Raw genomic sequence first — 23,006 nt, forward strand, 5'->3', positions numbered from 1 at the left:
ATTATCCCATTTTTTGTTTGTTAATTAGCAACAGCATAAACAAAGATAACGAGTATTGCAAAAAAGATTGAAAATCAAAGATGACACTCTTTCAGTATTTTGTCTCGTATTTGAAGAAAAAGAAGCTAAAAATTCATTTTATTATTTATAATTGTTTGTTATGAATACTAGAACAGAAACTATATTTGATTTTTGCCTTCTGTAAAATTTTATTAATAATATCAGACCGTTCGTATTTACCCAAGAAAATTGGAAAACTGGGGTAAATCCGAACGGTATTTTTAATAATTTTTTTTTACATCAAAGCCACACAAAATTGTTTTTATTTGATTACACTATTATTTTAACATTATAAAAGTACATAGAAAAAAGTTTTTCTTTCTATACGTATCCTCGTTAGTAATTAATAAGCAGAAACTTAATCTCTGTTCTCTCGAAGGAGTGTTTCAATTTTTTTGCCAAATGGTTTGTTGAAAAAAGTTTTTCAGGATCTTAATAAAATTTGGTATTCTACGGTTTTTGGGGTCGCTAATTACCAATTTGAAGTCAGTTTTTCAAAATTCAAAATGGCGGACGAGAATTAAAAAATTCATTGGATTCGCTCGAAAATTGTTACTCGGGGGGTTTCAGGGTTAGCGCAAATTTGATCATTTTTAAAAATAAGTTTTAGGAAAGTCCGCCATTTTGAATTTAAAAAATTTGACTTTTATTTTTGTATTTACATTCAATCACTCCAAAATACTTTCTGTAGCAAGTTTTGCAAAAATCCGTTATGATTTGATAAAGTTATTGAAGGTTTTAATTGTGTAATGCATTTTAATTTTTAACCTGTTTGATTTTTGTATTTATATATGATGCATTATTACATAATAGGTTTATTATCGTATTTTTTTTTTAGTTTTTATATAAGTTTAACAATTGCAATACTTTAAATTTATTTTCCCTAAGATTTTTCTGAAATAAGTACAGTGGCGTTCGTATTTACCCCGGTATTTTAGGAAAGTTGCAAAGTATCGAGGTAAATACGAACGCTAAGTTTCCTGTCACTTTTGGCGGGAAATACGGAGAGAGGGGAGGACTTTCGACCCTATTCAGTCTTGAAATGAACATAACCTCAAAATTTTTGTCATTTTTGGTGGGAAATACGGAGAGAGGGTAAGGAAGGGGGGAGGACTTGCGGCCCTATTCAGAGTCTTGAAACGAACATAACCTTAAAATTTAGGTCATTTTTTACTAAATTTTTACCAAAGCAGGGTTCGTTAGTTGACGAGAATTATGCAGGGTTGGGACCGTATATTAATTCGTGACAAATGGCGAGTGGGGACAATGAAAACCAACCTTGTAAACAAACAGGGTTGAGAGAAGCAAGAGCCCAAAATATGTTCATCCAAAGCAAAGTTGGGTAGGATCGAAATTTTGTGCTACAACAATAATTTTCAGAAAGTGTATTGAACTGTTTAGGCTGTATTCACAATACAACACAGCTTACCCAACTCTGCTTTGGACGAATATATTTTGAGCTCTTGCTATTCCCAACCTTGTTTGTTTACAAAAGTCATCTGGCAATTTAGAGGTATGGTTGGTATTCCATTGTCCCCACTCTCCATTTGTCATAATTCTCGTTAATTACCGCACCCTGCTTTAGTGTGATTTTATTGTTTAAATTAAAAGTTACTATAAAATTACTAAAGTTTAACTGAGCAGGTTGCGGTAGTTGACGAGAATTATGACAAATGGCGAGTGGGGACAATGGGAACCAAAACCTTATGGAGACAAAAGTTCCAAAACGAAAATTCCAAACTGAAAGTTTCAAGAAAAAATTCCCAAAGTCAAAGGATCAGAAATTTTTTTTTCTAAAGTACAAAATGTCCAAAAGTACTATAAAAGTACTATACTATTTACAATTTAACTAAAATTTTTTATATCACTATAATTTCGAAAAAAAACGACACGAATTTCAAGCATACTGAAAATAACAACAAATGAAAGTTTTCTTACTTGAAGATGCACATTGAAATTTGAAAAATTCACTGAATCTGTAGAAAAAACTCATACAAGTTTTATATAACCTCAAATTACAGTTTTTGTAAATAAAGAAGACATCTTGTGAATTAATAAGCATAAATGTCAACCATTTAACAAAAAAAAAAAAAAAACTGTTGATAATGGCGCTAAATTTAAAAATTGTCAAAATAAATTATATTTTACTGTATAGAAATAGAAAAATAAAATAATTATTTTGGTCTCATGCGGACGAAATATGATACTTAATATAAGTCAGATAATAAGATATATGAAATTTACACAAGTGTGAAATTTCACATCTGTAAAACTCATAAAAATTTTTTTCTAGACCGCTTTTCACTCTTCTTCTACTTCTGTCAATACGTATAATTTTCAAGTTCTTACGCATAAGTAGACTAGCTCTAGCCGACAATGAAAGTAGCGTTCACGCCGCAGAGTACATTTTTTTTTTTATTTATCCTCTTTTTTTTGCGGTAATCCAATGACTGACCCAATTCTCAGATCGAGTAGGCCACGACTGGACCAATTTATGTGTAATTTAACGCGCTTTATATATATATATATAGGGGGACTGTATATATCTTATGATTTTAAATGTTATAATGCATCAAAAACGGAAATGTTATAATATTCTCGTGTCGTAAAACGGAAATAGCGCATAGCGCGCAGCTTAAAACAAAAGTCGAACGGAAACTAATGCGCCGCGCTAAGACAAAAGTTTCTCTCTGCGCGGTATATATATATATAACAAAAAAAAGGGACCTTTCGTGCTCCAGAGAGAGGTGCGATGATGATCAGTGCGCCTGGTTTCTGGGCCGAGAAAGCGCAAAAATTGAGTATTGCCAGAGAGATTCTATGTCAATTTCTGTTTGATTTCTTATAATATTTCGTTGTAATTTTGATAACGGAATGTAAAATCGTGACAAGCAAATTTTCGAGATTCACGACTTTGATGAAAAAGCGACGGGACGTGAGACTGCGAGGAAAAAAAGAAGTAACGTAATAAGGAAATGCGCACAAACAAAAACCAATTAGTTTTGATTTGGAAAAAAAAAAATTGGAATTACATATGAAAAGAAACAAAAAATTATATTACGAGTGAATTTGGAAAAAAATTTATTTTATAAAAAATGAGATAACAAAAAAACGTCGCAAACTAAAAAAGCTCTTGCGAGGCGAGACTATAAAATTTGTTGTAACTTCTAAAGTATTCGAGAACTCTCAAAATCAACGAATTTTTATTTAATCGATGGTTGTAAATGACCGAACAAATATCCGATAGAAAAGTTTTGGCGGGAATTTTAAAATTAATCAATCCCAATTTTCTTCACTGTTTCTGAATGGTTAATTTTGAAATTCGCGCCAAAACTTTTAAGGCGCACTTGCCTGCGGAGGTAGCCGAGGTGTGGAAGCGCCTTTATCTATTGGATATTTTTTCGGTCATTTGCAATTTCGGTCAAATGAAAATTTGATAATTCTCTCAAATCACTTCGAACAAATAAAGTTTCGATGAAATTGCAATTCTGCTTAATAATAATTTATTTAAATAAAAAAATCTCTTTATTAAATTATGTTAAATTAAAATTTTGCAAAATAAAAATTCTGTTAAATAGAAATTATATTAAATAAAAATTGTGACAGTATATAAAGGAATTTAATTATTAATGCAGTTTTTTTTTATAATAAATTTTTCCCGCGCAGAATATAAATTAGTTATTTTTAGTTGTTTTGTGTCTTTTTATACATCTTTCTTATGCTCAGATGAAAGTGCAAAAGTGTTATATAGATGTAATATGGTTCAAATACAACTTTTCACTTGGAAGAGCCTTATAATATATACGTCTTCATAAAATTGATAAGCTTCCTGTTAGATATATGTACATATATACCTATATATAATATACACTGAGAGCGTTTGAACCGTATTTATAGTTGGCCTGATTTTCACTTTCTTAACAAGTCATGCAAAATTTCTATACCATATTTTAAATGTATCTCTAATCAAATAATTTTAACCTTTCCACCTCCAAATAGCACATTAATTCTTTAAAATCTTTTAACCTAATTCAAATTTAAATGACTAATATAGTAAAACTATAAAATGGGCTCGTAAAGCAAGGAAAATGTCAGAAATAAAATATTCTTTTTTTTTTTTTTTTTATTTTTTACGCTTCATTTACTAATAGTGTACTGATTAAATATTTCTAATATAGAATATTCAGGCTATATTAACCCAAATTATTTTTTAAAATTCTAACATACTCTTACATTTCGTTCTTAAATTTTATTAGTCCATTTACTATGTACCTCCTGTTAATTAGCACAATTAATTATTTAAATTAATTTCTTTGTTGTACAAAGTAGATTAATTTTTGCTTTTTGAACTTGCTTTAAATTAAATTAAATTTTTTTTTATTATAAACTTCATTTGAAAGTAGTACACTTTTATAAAAGTTTCATTTCAAGTAATATATATGAATGTTGTATCAAAAATTTTCTGTCTCGTATATTAAATTAATTTCATTAATAAAATTAAGAAGAGAAAAATGACAAAATGACATTATAGATTTTTCACGGCTAATTATTATGAGGTATATATATATATATATATAAATGTAATTATTGAAACGTTTATTGCAGTGGGTAATTACTAAATTGCATGGCCTTGAAAATTTTTGGGTCACAGCGGACATTATTTATAGTTGGATTTTTGTTACGACAAGAGAAAGATGAAACCAAGTCGATATGAAAAGACTTTCTACCGTAAAGTTTAATGCGTTGTTGTTCCTCAGGACAAACAGTACTGTTTCTAATTTTCTTCAGTTTGCCAGATCCATAACAATGTCCCCATCTTGCTTTTAGCACTTTCTTAAAGGAGAATAATGGAAATACTTTCTTTATAATCTATATGGTCAAGATGATTATACATTTTTTTTATTTCTTGAACCAAGACAATACTCAATAATTATTTATTATTTTCCTCTTTGAATAGAATTTTAAAAAAATTTTATAATTTTTTTAAAATTAATATTATTTAAATTAATTATACCATATTATTGTGTTAATAATGTAGAAAAATTGGATGAGCCAAAAAATCCAATAATTAGAATATAAAAAGATAATATAAGCACTATAATTAATTGAACTCATTAATTAATTAATCATATTAGTGCATTTTTAATTAATTAAATTATAGAAGCATTACTAATTAAATAAGTATGTTAATTAAATTTATCTGGCAAATTTGATTATTGATATATCATGTTGAAATTTTTATTTTAATGATAAAATAAGAAGTTTGAAAAAAAAGAGGAGAAATCGCCGCCGCAAGTTGAATATATTTATAGTCACTCAAGTAACTTAGGACAAAATTTTAACTAATTACAATTAGTTAAAAGTAATTTTAATAAAGAGAGTGATAAATTAAAAATAACTTTCGCGATAAATTATTTTCTTAAACTTTATATTTAAAGCACAACACTTGTCTTGTTATTAAGATAATATTATCTTAATTCAATGTTAACTTTCATTTTCTGAAATCTCACAATCTTTATTGTTACAAGATTAAATAAATAATTACTTTACTTTTTTTTTTGCAAGCAATGAAAAAACAAATATTTAATTAATCGGTTACTTTTTATTATTATTAAATAAATTTTTATTATTTATAATATTTACTATTTATTTAGAATTACAAAAATAAACTCTTTATAAAATATATTGTATAGAATATAAAAGTATTTTCTGCCCTTTTAGCTGTGAAAATAAAATGGGAAACGAATCTCAATATTATAGATGTTATTATTGGTTATTGGTTGCCATTGTCCCTACTCGTCATTTGTCGTAATTCTCGTCAACTACCGCACCCTGCTCTAATGAAAATTTAGTAACTTTTAATTTTAATGATGCTTTTATACATCTAGTATTTTGGTCAAGCAATCGGCTGGATTGAATTTTCACGGAGAATCACTGAATTTGATTGGCTCTAAAGGCGATTCCAGAATAGATGCAAAAGCCAAGTACAAGTACAAGATAGATAGATTACCTATCTCTCTTGCACTCATGTGATTTGAATTTGGACTTGCACTTGTACTTGGCTTTTGCACCTATTCTGGAACCGATTTAACAAAATTCAATTTTCACGATGAAAATGTAGTATTTGTCAGAGCCAATTAAATTCAGTGATACAAACGTGAAAAACCAATCCACCCGATTGTTTGACCAAAATACTGGATGAAAAAAAGCACCTTAACAATCTAGAGCAGGGTGTGGTAGTTGACCAGAATTATGACAAATGACGAGTGGGGACAATACAATTCAGCCTACCGAACCTTGCTTTGGAATAAAAATTTTTAACTCTTGCTTCCCAACCCTGTTTGTTGACAAAAGTCATCTGACAATTAAGCGATATTGTGTGACAGGAAATTATTATATTATTTGCATTAATTGACAACGAATGAAAAATATTTATCAAGTGCAACGTTTAAATTTTGTTCATTTATAATTAAATTATTAAATTGTTGATAATCATTTGAACCATAAAAATAGTTAAAAATTTTCAAGTTTTGTAATTATGAACTTACCTCTTAGGGTTATGTGATTTTATATTATATGTAAATATTCTTCGCAGGTTTTTTCGCAAAATACTTGATAGATTGAGAATAAAATATAAATATTTAAAACAAGATGTTCATTTCATGACCATTTAGCTTCCTCATCATGATACACTTATTTTCAAGATTAAAAGAAAGATTACAACTAAAATAGCGATGAATTTTATAAATATTGGTAAAATGTAAATTTTAAATACATCAATCGATTCGCTTTTATGCCAGGAATACAATTTTGACAAGAATTAATTAAAATTTCTATATATAAGAAAAAGTTATTTCAAAAAATACAATAAACGATTTTTTTTTAAATTAAAAATATGATTTAATCTATAGATTTCACTGAAATATGAACTATATATAGATTAATCGATTCGTTTTAATGCAAGAAATAAGTTTTTTTAACCAAACAAAATTAAATTTACAATGCAAAAAAATTTGTTGAAAAAAAAAATTTTCAAATTTTGAAAAAAAAAATATTGTGAATAGGTATATTTGGAAATTCTTGTGCCAGATTTTAGGTATTGACTGCATTAAGCATACAAAATTTCAGTACAATCCGTCAAAACGTTTCTGAGGTAATTTGTACACAATATTTTATGAAATACACACACACACATCGGGACATTTTTTCAGAACTTCAAATATATTAAGGGGGGAACACCAGTTGTAACTCAAAAAATAATGCTTTTTACAAGAATATTTTCCAAAAGAACAATGAATCTTTTTAAAGAATACTATTTATTAGTTAAAAGTACATGTAAAAAGCTGTAATTTAAAAGAAAAAAAAAATTTTTTTAACAAAAACTTTTGGAGATATGAGCCATTGAAGTGGCGCCTTAAGAAAAAAGGCGAATTGCGGTGACCAGCATTCTGCAAGTATACTTCGTCTGAAATACAAAAATGAAATTGATTTACATTTATTATAAGATTATCTAGTTCGTGATCGAAGGATTTAAAAAAAAAAAAAAATTTGACAAATTGGCGACCTGTCAAAGTCAAAAGTATGATTTTCGTTAAAAAAATACGGTCGATTTTCAGCTATATAAAAAAAAGTTTTGCATAAAAAAAAAAATCCTTCGATCACGAACTAGACTTATATGTGTAAATGAAGCACACTAAATTTTAAATAAATCGGTTTAATGGTATTCGAGTAATCGTGGTCACCGACTTGGAAAATGTCATTTTGAGAAAAACGCATTCAAAGTTTCAACTTACTTTTTTTTGTTCAGGAGAAATTTTGTTTCCAAGTTACAAAGAGTCATCGATTCCTGGACCATATAATAACTCTTCCGCAGTGGTTGCCGTTTCTAAATCATAGGAAAAGGCCATGTGTCGTTAGGGTCAGGTATGGCTGGCCACCTTGTATGAAGCCACGGGACGCGCCGCTGCAGTGTTCTGTATATCTCATTTATTTTTCACCGGATCAACTTTGAAATTTACAGACACATTTCTAAATATGTATACTTTAAGAAAATGCACAAAAAAAAAATTCGATTTTTCGAAAGTTACAACTGGTGTTCCCCCCTTAATTCTAGATGAGAATGAGTTCACATAACCTTCTTTTGAAAAATTGAAAATCGTCACGAATGCAAAGCTTGCTCATGAGGAAGCAATAATATAAATATTAAATAATTCTAATAACTAAATTAATTTACAATTTAGAATATGAATCATCTACAAAAAATATAATTGTACAAATAAATTTATTTATCACGCACAATATAATATGATTTTATAAATATTTAAAAATTGATGATAAACATTTTCATGATAATAATCATCAACGATCCAACGGATCTTTTCTCAAACGAAAAAAAAAGTTTAGTATACTTTTATCTCTCGTTTTTTTTCTTTTTTTTTTTTTGCAGACTGCTCTTGACTCTCGAAGAATTTTCGCGCACAAGAACTTATAAGATATGCTATTTAGAAAACCGTGGAAGAATTGTCTCATTTCGACGCCTTGATCTTCAGTTAAGTGGATGCCTGAACTAAACGTCATGCAATGTCACGTCAACATTTGTACCGGATAACTGGAGTGAATAGAATTATTAAAAATCTACTCCTTCGTGTTCACGCTTTTTAAAAACCTCCGTTTCACTATAAGTTAAAGACCTGCAATCTCAAATGCAATTCGTTAGTCTTGCACTTTTTATACAATGAAGCGCACGTCTCTTTACACTTTACGTGGGTAACGAATTCTCAATATAAGTTCGTGCTTCCCTCTATAATCATTAATAAAAAATAAATAAAAAAAAAAAAAAATGCTTCCCATCAGAATCTCAATTTATTCATTCAAGTTCAAGTTAATAATTTCTCTAATTCTTATTAATTGTGTTCGTACCATTAAAAATCATGAAAATATCACTCAAAATAATAGTCCAATACAAAAAAATGAAACGGATAAAAAATTATTCACTCCATCAGTTGTGAAAACAATGAAAAGTGTAACGGAAATTTTAAAAGCAAGAACAAAAGATCCCGCTCCTATTTATGAAAATGTGGAAATTCAAGTTCATAAAAAATACAATTTTGAAAATGAATCAATATCCGAAAATCATGGCCCATTGGTGCATGAAGTCGATAATCGTTCAACTTTGAATAATAATAATAATAATATTATTAATGATAATATTAATAATAATAATAATAATAATAATAATAATATTATTAATGATAATATTAATAATAATAATTATAATAATAATAATAATTACAATAATAATAACAATTACAATAATAATGATGATAATAAAAATTATAATAATAATAATAATTACAATAATAATAACAATTACAATAATAATGATAATAATAAAAATTATAATAATATTAATAGTAATAATAATAATAATAATATTCAAAGAGAACATGACGATTTCAAGCCAAGTATATTTTTGGGTAAAATCAGTGAAATTAATTTTACCGGAACAATTGTGAACCCATTCTTGAAAACCATGCAACATGTCGATTCAGCTCCAGTGGTAAATCTTGAAACTCATCAACAGTCGGTAAGACAGAGTATAGGGAAATTATCGGATACCGATGGTGGATACAAGATTGATTCAGTTAAAACTGAACCGATTCCACATGGCAAGTATTTTCATGATCATCAAAATTTACAGAGCAATCAAAATCATTTTTCAATTAATGAACATTTCCAAAAGAATCCATCTCTTGAGACACAATTCATTCATGGAACTATTAGTATAAAACCATCAAATTCAGAAACTACTGAAATTCCCCATCAAAATTTTATTAATAATATTAATAATAATAATAATAATAATAATGATCATCATCAATACAATAATAGACAACAATATTATGTTAATGGTGAAAATCAATTATCTCATCAAATAAATTATCAGGATTCATATTACGGTGATAATACAGAGAGACCAGTTATTTTTGAGAATAAAATAAAATTTCCCAATAATGATGGAATTTCACAATCATATAATTATGATTATGGACATGTGAATTCATTGAATTTAGATCAACATTTACATCAAAGACCTGAATATGAATTTAATCAATTTAGAAAACCTGACACTTATGTTGAACATTTAAAAAAACCGGAATTATTTATTGATTATCATAATAAAAAACCAGAGACATCGTTTGATGGTATTCAATCGGGATTTTTGGGTAATTGGAATCATCTTGCAAAACCTGATAATGTTTATGTGATTACACACGAAGTTGCTCATATGAAAACAAAACATTTTCCATATACATTTCAACATCCGCCAATTGTTACTGAATTACCATTATCATTGGAATTACCAGTACACGATTGTCATCTAAAAAAAGCTAGGTAAATTAAATTTATTTATTAATAAATTATAAGCCTTTACTCTTATTAGAACAAAAAATTTGGATCAAAAATTATATAAACGGGGTCAAATTATTCGAAAATTATCAAGTGAAGACAAGTATATTTTTAGACCCAAAAAAAATTGATCCCGGGGCCCAATTTAAGGGTCCACATTATAAAAAAAATCTATTTCTTAAAAAAGAGACTATACTAATTTTTAATATTAAAATTTGCAAAATTTGCAAATATTAGTTCTTTTTCAATTGTTTGTGTTATATAGTGATAGTTCAAGTTGAGGGTAATAAAATGTTTATATTTAATCGTCAATTTAATATAAAGCTTACATTAAAATAAATTTTTATTTTATTATTGAAACTGTTTAAAAAACATATTATTATAATTACATGAATTTCTAAAATTAAATGAATAATATAATAATAATATATATAATATAAGAATTCCGCCGGAACTTCCAATGTAATTCCGTCGGAATTCCATCGGAGTTCCAAAGAATTTCCGACAGAATTCCGACGGAATTAGGACTCTAAAATTTTTGAAAAAAATTAATCGGAATTCCGTCGGAATCACATCGGAAATTCTTTGGAACTCTGATGGAATTCCGACGGGATTACGTTGGAAGTTCCGGCGGAATTCTGATAGAACCACCAGGGGGCACTTTCCGAGGAATCTTTCCAAGTGGGTAGAGTCATATTTTGTGAGGCACTTGGCAGTCCGCAGCCTTCTAGTGACTAAAAAATGTTAATTTTCCAGATTTAAACATTTTTGGGCCCATTTTTTTTATCTATATGTCCCTATAAGCAAAAAATCTCAGTTTTCGTTTAAAAAAAATCGTGTTTTGTACCGAAAAAAAGTCAAATTTATTATTTTCAATTAAAAAATTTTTTTTTAATTAAAAATTACTTTTTTTTCAAAAATACATTTTACCAATGTAAAGGATGTCAAAAAAGCAAACAAAATTGATATTGAAATTTTTTTTTAATAAATTATCTATAAAAATGAGTGTGTTTGAAAAGAAAAGTTTTTTCACTTTTTATCACTTCACGTGAAATCCCCCATATTCAATAAATGAATGTCTGAACATAATTTACTTGCTCTACTGAAAATTAAATTTTTTTTGCTAACAGATTTAACCTAACAGATTTTTATACTATAGATGCAAAAAAGATAATTGCAAAATTTTTTGAAAAATATTATAAAATTCGCAATTTTTACTGTCTTTTTTTATACTAACCCCTTGACAGTCCAGGGCCCATATGTGGCCAGAAAAAGTCGTGCCACCTTTGTGCAAGTGGCCATATATGGCCATCGCAAAAAAATAATACTAAATTTAATTTGATTCGCCTGAAATTTGTTACTCGGGGGTTTTTGGGGTCGCTGAATCCAAATTTGAAGTCAGATTTTAAAAAACAAAATGGCGGACCCAAAATGGCGACCATGAAAACTTAAAATTTATCAGATTTACATGAAACTCGTTGCTCAGGGGTTTTCGGGGTCTCTGATTACGAATCTGAGGTCGGTTTTTCAAAATTCAAAATGGCGGATCCAATATGGCAACCCAATATGGCGGATAATTTAAAAATTAATGCGTTTTGACCACAAATTGTTACTCGGGGGTTTTCGTAGTCGCTGAATTCGAATTTGAGGTCAGTTTTTCAAAATTCAAAATGGCGGATCTAATATGGCGGACAAATTTTTAAAAAATCAAACCGATTTGCCTGAAATTTGTTACTCAGGGGTTTTTGTGGTCGCTGAATTCGAATTTGAGGTCAGTTTTTCAAAATTCAAAATGGCGGATCCAATATGGCGGACAAATTTAAAAAAATTTTTTTTTTAAATTGTCCGCCATATTGGATCCGCTATTTTGAATTTCAAAAAACCGACCTCACATTCAAATTCAGAGATCCCAAGAACCCCCGAGTAACAAATTTCAGGCAAATTGGTTTGATTTTTTAAAAATTTGTCCGCCATATTAGATCCGCCATTTTGAATTTTGAAAAACTGACCTCAAATTTGAATTTAGCGACCCCAAAAACCCCCGAGTAACAAATTTCAGGCAAATTGGATTGATTTTTTAAAAATTTGTCCGCCATATTGGATCCGCCATTTTGAATTTTGAAAAACTGACCTCAAATTCGAATTCAGCGACCACAAAAACCTTAAATATGATGAAGTCAAATTTTTTTGGAAACTTTTTTTTCGGACCGTTTTAGGCCCACCAGCGATTTTTAACTGGACTGCGAAGGGGCTAATCAAACAATATTATAATAATTTTTTTTTTTTTTACAGAATATCACCCTGGAAGAAAATTTTTCACATTCTTGGCACAGCAATACCGATAGGTTTATTATTTGCAGCTTTAACTCCAAAAGTTGTTACTATTGACCAGACCAATACTACGTATGTGATTTATAAACATAAATTATTATTATTATTATTATTATTATTACTATTACCCGTGTGGAAAAGTCGACTGTGCCCCAATCTGGTCCAGACTGGGTTTCCCAATGTCCAAAGTGGGCAACCCAGACAACGCCCAAACTGGGCGCGTAACGCTGATCCCAAAGATTTTCCAAGGTTGGGAAATCCCAGCTGGGGCCAGATTGAGTTATTTCATTTTTATTTATAATTGTTAATTAATAATTATATAAATAATTTAACAACAAAATAGTAAATTAAATGAATAAATATGATTTCCTTTTAAATTAAATTGTATTAAAGATGACGACTAACAAACAATGTATATAGTAAAAAAAGTAAAAAAAATATTTATATAATTTAAAAATTAAATAATAGTGTATGTATTAGATTTTCAAGTTTTGGTACAACTTATAAATTAAAATCAGGAAATAACGCAAACCTATGAAATAAAGAAAACTGTGCACGAGGGGAATCGAACCTACGACCTACGGACTTATAGATTAACGCTCTAACCACTATGCTAACGACGCGTACCTGCAGACAAGTTTTAATTTCTCAGTATCATTCATATCATACAATTATGTATTGAAACAAAGATGTGAAAAATATGATTAGGTTAGACAATAAATTAAAATATAATCACTTTCGTTTATTTTAATTTAACATTTTTACCAGTAATAATTTGGATTAATAAGTACCAAAGTATAGTTGTCGTTGAAGTCAAAATTTTGTTCAATTATTATTAATAAATTGAATAAAAATAGGAAATAAATGATTGAGAATGGGGTCAGAGTCAAAAAAGTCAAAAAGACTCAAAAAAAATGACTAAGTTATTATTATTAATTAGCTTAGTTGAATAAATTAAAAACTAAGAACTTGACATACATTTTATTTATTCAGGGAAGGTATTATTTAAACATTAATATAATTAACTAAAGTTTTCAATTTCCTTATTTTTCCTTAAATGTGAATTTTGCCCATATATTGGCTTTTGGAAAAATCTCCAAACGGCATATAAATTAAATATAATTAACTAGTTTTATTATTTCTCAAGTTTTTTATTTATTTATAACAGAATATTAAATTAAATTTCAGTTTGGGAATACTTTGGGAAATCCTAGTTGGGGCCAGGTTGGGTTGACCCAAACTTTGCCCAAGTACAATGAAAAACAAACATTTTTTTTAGCTTTTCACAGTTGCGCTTTTTTGTATATTTCTTCAGCATATTATTTAAAAAATAATTTAATTAACTTAATTCTTTTATTTCTTCATTTTTCAAACTTTGGGAAGCCAAGTTGGGCCCAGATTGGCGCCCAGTCTCACTTTGGGCGACTTTGAGAAGATTTCCACACGGGATATTATTATTATTATTCACACAATTATTTGTTACACTGAAAAAAAAATTTATTTCATTCAAATAATCGGTCACTTATTTACTTGAATCAAATAATTTTTTTTGTGAATTAAATAAACTATTTGAATATTAATTATTAATCAAGTGTAAACGAATTTGACGTATCTGATGTAATCTTTGCGAAAATTTTCTGAAAAATACAACTGAAATTTCAATAAAATTGTTTATTAAGCAAATTCTATCAAACTTTCAATTGGAATTTCCAGGATCTCCATTTTGTAAAATATATTACACTATACTTGAAAAATTGTAATAAAATATTTTAAATTCTGAAAAAAGTACTTTAAAAATCAAAAAAAAAATTTAGGACATCTGAAACTAAGATAGAAATATTTTTATTCTATAAAAAGTGCGCCATAAAATTAATTAAAATTTCTACTAATTTTTTTTTTGTTATTTTTCACTGAAGTTTTGCTAAAAAAAAAGTAAATTTTTTTGGTTCTGTTAATACTAAAAAACAATAATATAAAATTTTTTTGAATTCTCTAATTGCTGTAGGAGGGGGGGGGGCAAATCCTGTTGAGCGGAAGTAAATTTTTTTTTCGTGCTACTTAAATTTTTTATTAGGATATAAATAGCATTACAGATAATAAAATTCCTCAATTATTTTTAACTCACAAAGCAATGGGACAAGAAATAATGGAATAATAAATGAAGTTTCATTAATTCATTGAATTAAATTAAAAAAAAAAAAATATATATTGTCCATAAAAAAAAATTTGCAATTCAAAAAATTTAATTTCAGGGATCCGAATATTGTTCTTCACAAAATGAAATCTGATAGTATGCCTAAAGAACATAGAGCCGGAAGAATTTCTACTAATCGTGACACATGTGAAGAAAAATCAATTTGTGAAATGATCTTGGAAGGTGCCAAAGGCAAATCAAATTTAGTACAAAGCGCTTTATGGAATTTATCGAAAAAGTAATTATAATATATAAATATATTCAGTAATATATATAAATTCATACTTTTTAATAAAAATATTAATATTATTTCAATATTATTTACATTGACATTATTTTTATCATCTTCATTATTATTGTTATTATTATTATTATTATTTTTCGAATTAAAATTTGACAGAATTTCTTTTTAAATAAATTTTTACTTAACAGAATTCTTATGTATCGAATTTTTATTGTATACAGAATTCTAAAAACGCCAAATTTTTATTTGTCCGAAATTGTAAATGACCGAAAAAACAATCGACAGAAATATTTTGGCGCCATGTTTAAAAAATCGTCAATCAAAAATTGTCAAAAAAAAAATATCGTGATTGGTAAAACACCAAGAAATTTATATTGTCCATTTTTTTAATATGTAATCGAAAAAAATATTCATCATCATCATTATTATTATTATTATTATTATTATTGTTATAAATTATTATACATAGCGTGCATAAAAAAATTGCTTATAATTCTAATTAAAAAATATATATTTGTATTAATATTATTCATTTAAATATTTATTTAACTTTTAGTTAAGGAAAAAAAAGAATTGAAATATTTTCCAAATTACAAAAGACCATAAAAGAATACATAATTAATTATATTAAAAAAAAAACTAAAAGAATGTCGCATTAAAAAAAAAAATCTTAAAAATGAAAGTCTTTTCAGATTTGAATATCCCTCACATATATTGGATCGTGACCGGTTCGAGAATTAGTTTCATTCTTTAAATTCTTATAGTAGTGCGATATAAAAAATATAATTGACTGCATAAAATGCAGTTTAATTTGTAAAATATTATCTTGAGTATATTTTTTAAATATGCATTTGACATTTATGTAATTTATAATCCAATATGTACATTTTTTTTTTTTACAGAATCACTGACGAAATTGCCCAAAAAAATGGCTTACAAGAAATTTTTGCAGCAGCCAAAAGGAAGGATTGCAGTTCATTGACTTGTTAAATGCATGTCCCTGAATATGAAAAGATGAAAGAAGAAAAAAAAATTAAAAAAAAAAAAATATCACTATATATCATCGCGGTCTTTGAACTATAATGTTTGAAAGTTATTATAAAGTGTCTCAAAAAGCGAAACGCAATTATATTCACGCTCGAAAACAATTCCCCAAAGGCAATGTGAGTTTGTATTTCTATATGTATGTGAAGGAATTTTTTCCAATTCATTTCGCGCGTCTTCGACGTTCAAGCTAGTAGTGAAAGTTATACATAGTTGACTGTTACAGGTCAAAAGTGGGTCAAACTTTTTTTTGTGCCAGAAAGGGCCATGGGTAACACAATGAGGTTCCGCCTTATACTCTCTCGCGTTTTTCTTCCTCTTTCATATATTTTTATATTTCACTTGTTTCATCCTACACGTGTGTAAACACATTTTTTTTTCATCATTCGAATAATGACAACAACAAAAAAAATTTCACGTAATTGCACACCTTTCACTGTAATAACAACCTACTGAAAATCAAGTAAAATATTGTCATTTGTATTAGAGAATATATCTTAAATGTTTTTAAAACCCAAGACAAAAATTTTTAAACTCCAATTTAGCGGATTCTTATTTTGATGCAACTTTTTTTTTATATGGATGATTTTCTGTAAATGGGGCACTTAAATTATATCCATTAATTATTAAAAGAATTTAGTTTATAGGAAAATTTTTTTAAAATCAATCAAATGTTTCTTTGATTCAACCAAATTCTCATTTTTAATTGAAAAAATTTATTAAAATAAAACAAACGTTTATTTAAATCAAATAAATATTTATCTGAATCAAACAAATTTTATTTGAAATAACTAAAAAAATTTTGGTAAATGCAATAAAAAATGGTATATTTGGTTCAAACAAAAATTTTCTTTCAGTGTATTATTAAAAGAAAACATTTTGGAAACAAAAATAAATAGAATATTAATTTTTATTAATATTATTAGTAATTAATTAATTAATTAATTATTATTATTATTATTAATTTCAAATAAAATTAAATTGAATAATTCTCCAAAAATCGAAATTATTACCTCTATTATAATATATATTATTTTTTATACGCTTTTTTCATACATCTAGAGAAATTATTTATTTCAACCAAATAAAATATATTTGAGTTAAATAAATGTATATTAGTCTCAAAGCCTAGTAACTTATTTACCTTGGCATAAATAAAAATTTTTTTTGTCATAAATAAATTTTTCTTTGGCTTAAATAAATTTTTTATTTAAATGAAATAAAATATATTTGCAGAAAAATAAGTTCTGAATAATCAATTATAAGATTAATTTTGAAGAATTTTCAATTTCTTCAAAGAATAAAATTTCTAAAAATAAGAAAAATGATAAAATAGTTAAAAATTACCTTTTTTTTTATTTTTTATAGTGGAAATATGGTTTCAATTTCTAAAAAAATGTCAACAAAAAAATATTGTCACCCCTATAAAAGGTAAATTTTGATTAGTTTAAATTTGACTGTTAATTATGGTAAAATTCAACAATTTCCATGATCTTTAGTATTTTACTTAAAATTAAAAATTTTCATTTAAAACGTAAATAATTAAATTATTATTAATAAAGTAAATTATTAAGGTTACATTTTACAAAATTATTTTTTGTAAAAAAAAATGAGAAAACAATACATAATTTTAATATAAAGTAATGCTAACAAAATATGAGAGAGTATTATTTTTTTTATTTTTAATCATTATTTTTCTATGTTTAAAAACAACAGAAAAAACGATTTAAAGAAACATTTTTTTAGGGATCTGATATTATGATGATTATTTATTTAAAGAATAAAATAAAATAATAATAATAATAACAACAAAATTTTTTTTGGTCATTAAATTTGTAATATTTTCAAATTTAAAAGATATTATTTTAAATATTTAAAACTAATTATTTTAACCATTAAAGGACTTGATTTAAAAAGAAATAAGTTTTAAGTTTTATAAATCATTTTTCTCAGCGTGTATATTTTTTTAAAATTGGTCTCTAACATGATTTTTTATTAATAAAAAATTAACAATGTCGTACAATGTATATTTTATTAAATAAAATGCATTTTAAAAATTAGTGCAAGTGCATGTATTACTGCGAGCCATTTTAGTAATTAAATTTAATTAATTTTAAAACATATATATTAAATATATGTATATGAGGCGAAATTCCTGAAGTGATCCAGTAGTCAAAATGTGAACATTCCATTTTATGAAAAATCATCACTATTGTATAAAAAGGTGAAAAAAATTTTAACTTATATGATTTTAAAAGGTTTTTTTTCCTGCTCTTTCAAATAGTGTAATTTTTTTTTTTTTTAATTTAAAATATACCCCTTTTTTTGAAAATTTAAAATATTTTTGATTTTTTTAAAATAAAGAGCCATGTTTATTTTTTTTTACCCTGTATGAAGTATTTTGAAATTTTTTTTTAAAAAAAGTCAAAAATATTTTTGATTTTCAAAAAAGGGGTAAATTTTGAATTTTAAAAAAAAATTTTTGCAAAATTCTAAAAAGAAAAATTTTAATCCTCTTTTCTCGTCTACAGTTTTTGATAAAAATTAATAATAATTTATAGGTGAAGTACTTACTTATAGTACTCACAGAAAAAAAGGTGGGTAAAAAGTTGTAAAGATAGAGGATAAAAGTTGTTAGGATACAAGGTAAAGGATAAATTTGTGATGGATAAAAATGTTATTAAAATATTACTAGAAAAATTAATGTCATATTTAAGTAAACTGTATAATTTTAATAAAAATATTAGTCATTTTACACTTAACTTATTAAATCCACAAATTTTATATAAATAAGTAATTGCACGTGGAAATATTTTTCCTATAATTATTGTCTATTAATAGAAATATCTTTGACTAATACAACTGACAGCTGACGACAGTGCGTAAATAATCAGAACTGAGAAATTACAACTCAACGTCTGTATTGTTGCACGAAAGCAGAGTTGGGTAGTAACTGAATTTTTTGTGCATATTAGACTGTGTCAGTTCATCGAGATATTTCGAGTTCAAGATATGACGTCAGAGGCCTGGAGAGACAACAAACAGACGACACAATGTTATTCTTACGGGAAAGAAAATTTGTTTCCACTTTCATCAATTTTATTCATACTTTAAACGCGGAGAACGCTTGTTGACATATAATAAAATTAAAATGTGTGTTGATAATTAATTTTGTTATATATATTTGATTCAATTGCAATGATAGATTCTCTGAATTCGTGATAAAATATAAATTTTGAGGTTAGGGGTGTTTCTTTACTAACTTGAAATCTTTTACTGCTGCGTTAATTCCCACTTAAAATATATATTTTATATCTTTTTTAATAACATGCATACTGAATATTGTATAATAATGTTAAAATGTAAAATGTGATTAGTAAACAAACTTTTCTAACCTTAATATTTATATTTTATCACGAATTCAGAGAATCTATTAATGCAAACGAATCAAATATATAACAAAATTAATTATCAACACATATTTTAATTTTATTATATGTCAACAAGCGTTTTCCGTGTTTAAAGTATGAATAAAATTGATGAAAGTGGAAACAAATTTTCTTTCCCGTAAGAATAACATTGTGTCGTCTGTTTGTTGTCTCTCCAGGCCTCTGACGTCATATCTTGAACTCGAAATATCTCGATGAACTGACACAGCCTAATATGCACAAAAAATTCAGTTACTACCCAACTCTGCTTTCGTTCAACAATACAGACGTTGAGTTGTAATTTCCCAGTTCTGATTATTTACGTACTGTCGTCAGCTGTCAGTTGTATTAGTCAAAGATATTTTTATTAATAGACAATAATTATAGGCAAAATATTTCCACGTGCAATTACTTATTTATATAAAATTTGTGGATTTAATAAGTTAAGTGTAAAATTACTAATATTTTTATTAAAATTATACAGTTTACTTAAATATGACATCCATTTTTCTAGTAATATTTTAGTAACATTTTTATCCATCACAAATTTATCCTTTACCTTGTATCCTAACGACTTTTATCCTCTATCTTTACAACTTTTTACCCACCTTTTTTTCTGTGGCTAAATGTTATGCAAATTGTAGTTCTATCAAAGAAAAATTATTTTTTTTAATTCGATCACTTCAAAAATTTTTCCTCATACACACGGAAAAAACAAACTAACTATTTTAGCACCAAACTGCTTTATCCTTTATTAGTATGCAATTTCGTTTACCTATTAAAGTATGAAATAATGCTTTTTTTGTTTAAAGTAAGTCCATACTAAATAAGTATAATGGTTATACTCTTATAGTAATAGTGACGTACTTTAAAAGCATAATGTTGATGCCCGCGAAGTACGACATATAGTCTACCTAAAATAGCAAGAGCTTCTTCCTTTTTGGTGTATAAATTCTTGCAACCTGCGTTTTGGCCTATATCGATATATCAATGGTTGGAAAGGGAGGGAGGCGTGGCCAAAACGCAGGTCGCAAGAATTTATTCACCAAAAAGGAAGAAGCTCTTGCTATTTTAGGTAGACTATATGTCGTACTTCGCGGGCATCAATTTTATGCTTTTATAGTACGTCACTATTACTATACGAGTATAACCATTATACTTATTTAGTATGGACTTACTTTAAACTAAAAAAGCATTATTTCATACTCTAATAGGTAAACGAAATTGCATACTAATAAAGGATAAAGCAGTTTGGTGCTAAAATAGTTAGTTTGTTTTTTCCGTGCACATATATAGATGTTTGGTATCGGTTTTATATATATATATATATATATATATATAAGATGAAAATTCCCTTAATGCTAATTTACAATTTAATATAAGAAATATTATCAGTAAAATCATTATTTCAATGTTTAAAACTTACATTTTATGAAAAAATCATTTACACTTGATGACACAATTAAAAAAAAAACATTCAGACTTATCCTTATTAAGTTTTAATAGAGGAAAAGTAAATTTTTTGAAATTACACGCTTCAAAAATTATTTAAAATATATTTTATAGACGTCGAATTATACTTTATTATTATTATTCAAAATTGTAATTAAATGTAATTTTTTCAATAGAAATGTTTTTCCATTTGCAAAGTTTGATTCTCATAGCAACATAGTAAAAACAAACCTTGAAAATATAAAGAAAATCAATAAGATAACATAGTAATTTTTTAAGTGCATTGATCGTAGTAGGAAAAATTTACATTGAAATATTTTTTAAGGTCAACAAAATCAATTTCTATGTTTGTTGGGGAAAAAACTGTAACTTAGATTGCGTTAGACATTATTATTTTTTAATCTGGTATTGACATATTTTTATTTCAATCAAATCAATTTCTTTTCAGGGCAGCTATAATTATTAAAATTTACCATTAATTAACAATAATATGAAATATAGCTACCATTATCGATTTCAATCAATAGTTATCAATTTTTTCCTTCTTTCTCAAATTATATTTTACACCTTCGAGTCGCTTCGGAATTAGAAGTCAAACATTAGTATTTCACATCTACAGATAAAAAATAACCAATTCGATGATAAAAGCGATAATTGAAATCACATATCCAAAACTGATGACTAAAAGAACATGCATGATTACCTCATCTTTAAGTTCTTCAAGTGATTTTAACGTACTTGTGCGTATTTTTGTTGGAGCCTCATAGTAATACTTTTCCCACCATTTGTTAATTATTCCCGAATCGTACATTCGTTGAATTAATTTGTTGAAACGATTCACAAAAGGTGAGCCTGGTTCCAAAACAGTGCTGCTCAAAATACTCATGATCTGCTGGTCAATTGTCTTCGCAACAGGTTCACTGCTTCCACTCATACTAAGATGCATAAGAGCCTCATCTTCCCTGACAATACAGGCAATATTTTTGTAAGCCATTAAATAATCAAGGCATTCCTGTCCGTTTACATTGACATGATCTGCTTTGTTTAACAAATCACGAATTTTACCTTCACTTGAATCGTACGTTAATGAATAATAAAGTGTGTCCATTTTAATTGGTATTTTCGATTTGATGACATCTTCGATATTATTGAATTGTTCCCTTCGTTTACTGTAAACATGAACGGATGTCAAAGTCATAAAAATAAATGACGAAACAAAGAAACTTGACCAAAGAATAACTGTAAATGATATTCTCTCCCATTTTTTCAGTGGTTCTTGATGAACGACAAATCCCATAATCACTCGAACAATGTACTCCAAATGCCAAATTCTTTCATCGAAGTGTAAAATTCGAAACAAAATCCAAAGAAAGAATGCAACCGTTAAGATTAAAATTCCATTTAGTGCTTGAAATGTAGTTGTCGTTGTTTTTGATTTGTTAGATAGAATTGGAACCATCAGAACAATATTTGCATTGCCAATGCCTTTGCTCCATTCGTATAATTTATTATCACATTCTGTATATCTACCAAATTCAATAGCTGCAAGATGAATTGTTCCATATCGTAATGCTAAGGTTTGATCACTCGTTTTATTTTTAATGCAACTAAAAGGCCCATTCAATGTAATATTCGGAATATAAATTTCAAAATTCATTGCTTTTGATAATTCTTCTATTTTCTGATACATAAGCCCCGACGCTTTAAATGGCATTTGATCATGTTTAATAAAAGTTTCTGGTGGTCGGTTAATAAAGCTGATCTTTAATTGGTATCCATGCATATCTCCAAGCTTATCCGGAAACCATACAAGTTTCCTTCTCTTAATTTTCAAAGTGTCTAA

The 23,006-nt window shown here is 26.9% G+C and overlaps 1 protein-coding gene and 1 long non-coding RNA gene across 2 annotated transcripts; one reads left to right on the plus strand and one right to left on the minus strand.

Moving 5' to 3' along the window:
• Positions 1 to 7,357: 7,357 nt before the first annotated feature.
• On the minus strand, positions 7,358 to 8,157 carry LOC127283690 (uncharacterized). Its single transcript, XR_007843383.1, has 2 exons — positions 7,854 to 8,157; positions 7,358 to 7,525 (listed from the first exon to the last, which is right to left on the minus strand). It is a non-coding gene; the product is annotated as an uncharacterized LOC127283690 (long non-coding RNA).
• A 1,435-nt stretch (positions 8,158 to 9,592) lies between these two features.
• LOC127283682 (clustered-asparagine-rich protein-like) lies at positions 9,593 to 16,290 on the plus strand. The gene is made up of 4 exons (XM_051308701.1): positions 9,593 to 10,455; positions 12,763 to 12,873; positions 15,054 to 15,233; positions 16,142 to 16,290. Exons 1-4 carry the CDS (start codon positions 9,593 to 9,595, stop codon positions 16,227 to 16,229), a joined length of 1,242 nt encoding a protein of 413 aa, XP_051164658.1. The 3' UTR covers positions 16,230 to 16,290.
• Positions 16,291 to 23,006: the final 6,716 nt, after the last annotated feature.

The sequence above is a fragment of the Leptopilina boulardi genome, unplaced genomic scaffold (genome assembly GCF_019393585.1).
Source record: "Leptopilina boulardi isolate dan_hultmark-lab unplaced genomic scaffold, ZJU_Lbou_2.1 LbouV2_310, whole genome shotgun sequence".
NCBI lineage: Eukaryota > Metazoa > Arthropoda > Insecta > Hymenoptera > Figitidae > Leptopilina > Leptopilina boulardi.

What these genes read in the sequence shown, in the direction of transcription:
- LOC127283682 (XM_051308701.1), top strand. Translation starts at nt 9,593, where the DNA reads ATGCAACATGTCGATTCAGCTCCAGTGGTAAATCTTGAAACTCATCAA. An exon ending in ATTGACCAGACCAATACTAC is followed by an intron (nt 12,874 to 15,053) that starts GTATGTGATTTA and finishes ATTTAATTTCAG; the next exon opens with GGATCCGAATATTGTTCTTC. An exon ending in TTATGGAATTTATCGAAAAA is followed by an intron (nt 15,234 to 16,141) that starts GTAATTATAATA and finishes TTTTTTTTACAG; the next exon opens with AATCACTGACGAAATTGCCC.